Source organism: Vipera berus (genome assembly GCF_964194415.1).
Source record: "Vipera berus genome assembly, chromosome: 1".
NCBI lineage: Eukaryota > Metazoa > Chordata > Lepidosauria > Squamata > Viperidae > Vipera > Vipera berus.
In genome coordinates this window covers 52,581,587-52,588,120 of record NC_138202.1, presented here as the reverse complement: position 1 = coordinate 52,588,120, position 6,534 = coordinate 52,581,587, and the positions used below count along the sequence as shown (strand labels likewise).

General features: G+C 42.2%; 1 protein-coding gene across 1 annotated transcript; it reads left to right on the top strand.

The window, feature by feature from the left end:
• The first annotated feature begins 1,247 nt into the window (after positions 1–1,247).
• Positions 1,248–4,558, top strand: FOS (Fos proto-oncogene, AP-1 transcription factor subunit). Its single transcript, XM_081315331.1, has 4 exons — positions 1,248–1,674; positions 2,324–2,569; positions 2,895–3,002; positions 3,135–4,558. The coding sequence occupies exons 1-4, from the start codon at positions 1,534–1,536 to the stop codon at positions 3,741–3,743; spliced, it is 1,104 nt and encodes a 367-aa protein (XP_081171457.1). The 5' UTR covers positions 1,248–1,533; the 3' UTR covers positions 3,744–4,558.
• The last annotated feature ends 1,976 nt before the right edge of the window (positions 4,559–6,534 follow it).

Sequence of the window (6,534 nt, the reverse complement as noted above, 5' to 3'; positions counted from 1 at the left end):
GTGATTTAAAAACCTGTTGGCATGTAAATAGGCAAACTATTTTCTATAATATCAAGTGAAACTTTATCCTTAAGAATATTTCATATACAAAATAGTTTTGAATCATATTCCTTATTAAGAAGTAGGCAAGAATTGTTCGACTTTAAGCATATATAAGATTGCAGTATCTTTTAAAAAATAATTTACTATAATGTTGATATTAAAAATAAAATAGCTGTAACCAATTTACAAATAATTTAATCCCTGTAACAAATGAACTAATGTAAGTTGTCTGAGGTACATATTCTTACTGAATTTTGGTTTAATAGTATAATGATTTTTAGTTGTTGATCCTATAAAGTGTTGATTGTAAACATATTTTAAAATGTACCTAAATAACTATGGATTTGAAAATATTGCTGTCTCATTAGTATTAATATTTGTACTTGTATGTGGTCAGCACAATACAAGATTCTCCATGACAATAATCTGTGAGTTAAGTTGGACTGAGAAAGTGTGACCAACCCAAGATCCCTCAATTATATATTTTATTGAACCCTTGCCAGTTTAGCCCCAGACATAAAGCCATTTTTCAGTATTGACTGAATATGGAATTCCTAAATATAAAAAGTCTTATATGATTTTTTAAAAAATTCTTGAGTGAAAAATTATCCAACATTTTTACTTAATTCTTATCCTAATCTTAATCTTAGTGGTATACTACATTCCTCTTCTCTACCAAGGAGAGGGAGAATCTTCCGGAGAGAGATATATTTCAAAAACCATGCAAATTTTGAGAAAATAGATACTGTACATAAAGTTCAGCGATTTAGAAATCTTTCGAGAGGAAGAATTCTGCCTCAGCTTTATCTTAGCAAAGGCTTCAGTGTTTCTTCTCGTGGAGGTCATGAGCTAAATAGACAATTAAAGTTCTGTCTCTTTAAAGCGTCGTGTCATGTCAGTGTCTGGTCAGCACTAAATGGACACAATTCTGTATGCATAATCCGTTTGCTGCGGCTATTACTTTTACTCCCCCTGCCGTTACCACAAACACGCACCATCCCATTTGGCCTCAGTCCTCGAGCGATTCCCGTCAGTCACACCCCTGCACAGGATGTTATATGCCATATAAGGATATGTACGTCAGTTGGGTTTCCAAGCTAGGTTGAGCCGAAGACTTTGTAGTCGGCTTCCTAGACTTTTAAAAGTCGAGAGCTCTCGCGAATCTTCTTATACAAGCATCGCAACCCATTAGGGAGGGCTTCTGGATTACGTTAAGAGAAATTCTGATGGTATCGTACAATTTTGGATCACCTAGAATAGATTCGTGATCCCTACTACGCTCCTCCCTTGTGACGTAGGTTCATTCACAATAAAAGGCGGAGGTACCGCTTTACTCCAGGACAGACTTAAGCAGTGTTCGAAGGAGCTGAGGCACGGGAAGTAACTGGAGTTTACAAGTAACCTGTTCGCCTCAAGAGCCACTCCATTCGGATTTTAATCTGGGATAGATATACCACCCTGAAGGGTTTGTATAATCCCAGGTTCTCCGACATGATGTTTCCAGGCTTCACCGCTGACTACGACGCCTCTTCCTCCCGCTGCAGTAGTGCTTCTCCGGCGGGGGACAGTCTCACCTACTACCCTTCTCCCGCAGACTCTTTCTCCAGCATGGGTTCGCCTGTTAACGCGCAGGTGAGGAAACAGGGACAGTGGCTTGGGGCAGGGGTGGTGTGGGGTAGGAAGGACTTGACTGTTCCTCTATTGCTGTCGGGTCCAGTGGCCAAGAGTAATCGGCAGTAACATTTAATGCTCATGGACGGGGGACTCGAGTTGGCTTGACCGGCACGCGATGCATGCCTTTCGGTTCCTGATATTTTGCATGCAGTCAATTAGTGTTATTCCTTGTCTCTTCTCATAGGGACTATCGGTCTCTTATGGCAGTGGAGGGGGTGGGGTGGGGGGGAAGGTTTTGGTTTCGGCTCCTCTTAAGTACTCTGGATTAAGGGAATTGGGTGGGACGTGAATCCGGCAGACGTGCTTAGCTGTGGATGCGTAAAACAATTTCATTGATAAAACGCGACTTCATTCAGGAGACTCCGGAGCGACGTTTGCGTCAGCTCGGACGTCAGAGATATTTTTAACAAGCCCCTGTTCATGTGTAGCTCGGTGATGGTGTTAACAGCGTCCGAATTAATGCGGCTCAAGGGACTGCAGGCCGAGCTCAAAATAACCCACCATTCTCTTGGGCAAGAATGCAATCATTGTGTGCGTCGTATCTTTCTCCCTGCCCTAGCCTCTCCCGGTTTTTTTTAATAATTAAGTTTCTTTATGTTTTTTTTAGGATTTCTGCACGGACTTGGCTGCCTCCAGCACTAACTTTGTCCCTACGGTGACTGCCATCTCCACAAGTCCTGACTTGCAATGGATGGTCCAACCCACTCTGAGCTCTTCGGTGGCCCCTTCGCAGAATCGCACTCATCCCTATGGGCTCCCTGCTCCTCAAACTGGGGTCTACCCAAGGGTTGGGATAGTCAAGACGACAGGAAACAGAGGGCAAAGCATTGGCAGAAGGGGCAAAGTTGAACAGGTGTGTACTTTACCTTTTGCCTGACAAGCAATTGAGAGGGAGAGTTCTGGCTTATGGGTTAGCTTTACACTTGGCGAGAAAGAAAGGAGGGCTATTTGATCCGACGTTGACTGTTCCCTAGGAAAGGAAGGGCGCTTGCTTGGAGATGCGAAATAAATCTGTTAGGAGATGGTCCGCCCCTTAAGAATACTTTTGCTTGTTGGCTCTACTGAGCGCATGTAAGACTTGCATTTCATAGCTGAGCCTTGAAGCGGAGATAAAAGAAAAACAAGCACTTTCCGGGCTCCGGTACTAATACTGACTGGCATGCTGTCTCTCTCCATAGCTGACGCCAGAAGAGGAGGAGAAAAGGAGGATTCGGAGAGAAAGGAACAAGATGGCAGCCGCAAAATGCCGCAACCGGAGAAGGGAGCTGACCGATACCCTGCAAGCGGTGAGTATCTCCGGCTAGACCTCGCCGGCTGGGCTTCCTATGCCGCTGCCGCCGCCGCCGCTTTCCTGCCCCCGGCTCCTTTTCCGCCCGAAGAGCTGACTGACTTGTCCCTCCCCTTCTGTGTGTCCGCAGGAAACCGACCAACTGGAGGAGGAGAAGTCCGCGCTCCAGACAGAAATCGCCAACCTGCTCAAAGAGAAGGAAAAGCTGGAATTCGTGCTGGCCGCTCACCGCCCTGCCTGCAAGATCCCCGAGGAGTTGCAGTTCTCGGAAGAGCTGGCGGTCTCTTCCCTGGATCTGTTAGCCGAGGCGCCCGTGGTCAGCTCTCCCGAGTCCGAAGAGGCGGCTTTCGCCCTCCCGCTGCTGCAAGAGCCGACCCGGGCGGAGCCTACGAAGGAGAGCAGTGGCTTGGAGTTGAAGGCCGAGCCCTTCGACGACTTCTTCGCTCGCTCCGCCCGCGGGACGCCGCGCTCTGTGCCCGATATGGATCTCTCCGGCTCCTCTTCCTTTTACGCCGCGGACTGGGAGCCCCTGGGGCCAGCGGCCACCGCGGATCTGGAGCCCCTTTGCACTCCGGTGGTGACCTGCACGCCCTGCCCCAGCACCTACACCTCCTCCTTCGTCTTCACTTATCCCGAGACCGAGTCTTTCCCCAGCTGCGCAGCGGCTCATAGGAAAGGTAGTAGCAGCAACGAGCCCTCTTCCGACTCGCTCAGCTCGCCTACTTTGCTGGCTTTGTGAAGGGACCGAGTCCCCGAGCAATAATCGCGGGGCTGGGTGAAATCATCGTTCCTACCCCGTCTTGCTGCTGCTGCTGCCGCCGCCGCTGCTGCTGCCGTTCCTGCATGGGGCCTTAGGCCGCAAAGGAGCCCCTCTCGGAGTCCCAAGGCCTGGGGAAGACAAAGCGCCTCCATGCTGGCGTGAGGTACGGGCAGCCCATCTGGAGTGAAACGACTTTGCTGAAGGACTGCTTCGCAGCCTCTCACAAGGCCCGATTCTTCTTCTTCCAGAGATGTAGCAAATCGCATGGAATCTGTCTTGTCCCCACCCATGAGAACTAGCAGTTTCATAGCATGTTCAACATGGCTGGGTTGGTGACTCCCTTCCCTCCTTACTATTCACTAGCGTTAGCTAATTAATCTGTTGGTTTAATGATTGGAATTTTGATATGGTGCTGGATATCTAGTGCAGCTGATTAACAATAACTACTGTGTTCCAGGCAATATTGTGTTTTGATCACTTAGCAATTGTCTAACTTAACTGCGAAAAAGACAAATTTCATTTTCTAGATTAATGAATAGCTATGTTGTCCGCGTACTATACTTCTTTGTTCATTAATGTCCATTGTAACTTTAACTGATCATACATCGTTGAAGTGGTCTGAATGGTTTGACATAAGTTTTCCATGAAAACGTTTTATTGTGTTTTTAATTTATTTATGAATATTTATATTTATTTTTTTCTACCTTGAGGTTGAAATGTGGAAAAGTGAATTTGAATGACACTTAAGCATTGTTTGCTTACTGTTCAAGACCCTGTCAATAAAAGCATTTAAGTTGAATGCTATAAAGGCTCTTTGATTTCTTTACAATGAAACTGGTCTGAGAAATGGATTGAAATTAACTGGGAGATAATTTAATGCATTGCAGACTTAAATCTGATTTCTTCAAAAGCATTAATGTGGCTAATAAACAATATTAGTATTACTAATCCTTTGGCTACATAGCCCCTATCCTGCTCTTTCATCATAAGCATGCTACAGCTTTAATAATCCTGTTGCTTCAACATGTGCTAAGGCTAAGACTGTACAAAATTCTAATCACACAACATAGGAAAGCATATCTCTGTTTAGTAGAACATACTTCCAAGTAAATGTGTATAGCTGCTCATATTCTAAATTTCTACACGTCAGTTGTACTATTAGTAAAGAACATTGGTTTAATAAGGATAGGTAACTAACCATCATAGAGCAACAAATTAAATTTCCTTTAGCCTTGTGATTATTTCTGTTCAGATAAGTAGTTTCATCACATCACACTTCCTGTTTATTTCCCTCTGCCTGAACATATCTGACTTTGTTCTTTCATCTTCATTGTTTCCTACATCTACGCAGTGTTTCATTTTCCTCTGCCTCATGTCCTTCATTTGTCACCAAAAATGAAATAAATATAAGTAAAGGGAAAAAATAGTTGTTCATTGGGGAAAAGGTGGAGAGTATCAGTAATTCTTCAGATATTTCCCATGCTAAATTACAGTTCTATTTTTGATTAGAAAAACTGTAATAAGGTATAATATGTTTAGAAACATAACCACTTAAAATTTATCACTCTTTAGTTTTTAATAATGAGCATAAGGTATAATAGTAAGGCTCCCAAAAAATGAGCAAGCCTCTGCATTTTAAATGTAGAAGAGCTGTGTGGTGAACATGAATGGGTTTGGATATAAAATATTATTATTGGATAAGCTAAATAATGATGGAATGTTGACCAGATTAAAAAAAACAATTTAGGGAAGAAAACAGAAGAGGGCACGGACAGTTGTAACCCTTAAAAAGATGTCCAGAAATTTCACAAAATTAATACTCTTAACATTAATACAATAGTTCCTTTATCAAATAATTTGCCATTGTTAGTTGATGTGATGTGAGAATCTTGCAAATTATCTCAGATTTTCTAACAAACATTATCCAGTTAAAGCAGTATCCAGAAGTCCTTGAATATGTAGAACATAATTGTAAGATAATATAAGTAGGTATTCCACAGTTTTCTGTAAGTGATGTGAATATTTGTCAAAAGTTTGATCTCATGTTTATTCCTAAATAAATGCACAGGAATTCAGCTTCTGTAAAAGAAAATGAGAACATAAAGCATAATATGAAGACCAGTGCATTAAATAATCTTTATTAACAAATCAATGTAAAATAATGTATCCAATTATAATGAAATGTACCTCACTGGTTTCATGGAGTATTTCTCAGATATATTTGCTGAGCTATCATTAGTTTGGGAAATTGTCAATAATATTGCTTCTTAAATATAATAGTAAATTAATTATTTGGAACATGATTTATGAAGTTGACATTAGAACCTTCAGTTAAGTGTAAGTGTTTAATTTTTAAAGTATTTTTCTTCATACGAAGTCTTAAAGTTGTATAAAGTTAAACTGCTTAAAAAGAATTCAAAACTTTTTGTATTTTCTCATAACATTATATATGATTTCATATTTCTTTACATTGCAAACAAACATTCACCGAAAAATATTTCATGTTTAAGAGATGAGCTGTCCAAGGTTTAAGTTCAAGTAGCATGATTTTAAAAAATGGGTACTTACATCCTGTATGATTTCCATAAGGTAAAGGTAAAGGTAAAGGTTCCCCCGCACATGCGTGCTAGTCGTTTCCAACTCTAGGGGCCGGTGCTCATCTCCGTTTCAAAGCCGAAGAGCCAGCGCTTGTCCGAGGACGTCTCCGTGGTCATGTGGCCGGCATGACTCTACACTCAGAAATATTTATTTTACAAATTAAATTTTTGGC

Bases quoted from the DNA above. Each gene is read 5' to 3' on its own strand.
- FOS (XM_081315331.1), top strand. From the start codon at position 1,534: ATGATGTTTCCAGGCTTCACCGCTGACTACGACGCCTCTTCCTCCCGC. The intron at 2,570-2,894 runs GTGTGTACTTTA...CTCTCTCCATAG, and splicing joins GAAGGGGCAAAGTTGAACAG to CTGACGCCAGAAGAGGAGGA. The intron at 3,003-3,134 runs GTGAGTATCTCC...GTGTGTCCGCAG, and splicing joins TGACCGATACCCTGCAAGCG to GAAACCGACCAACTGGAGGA.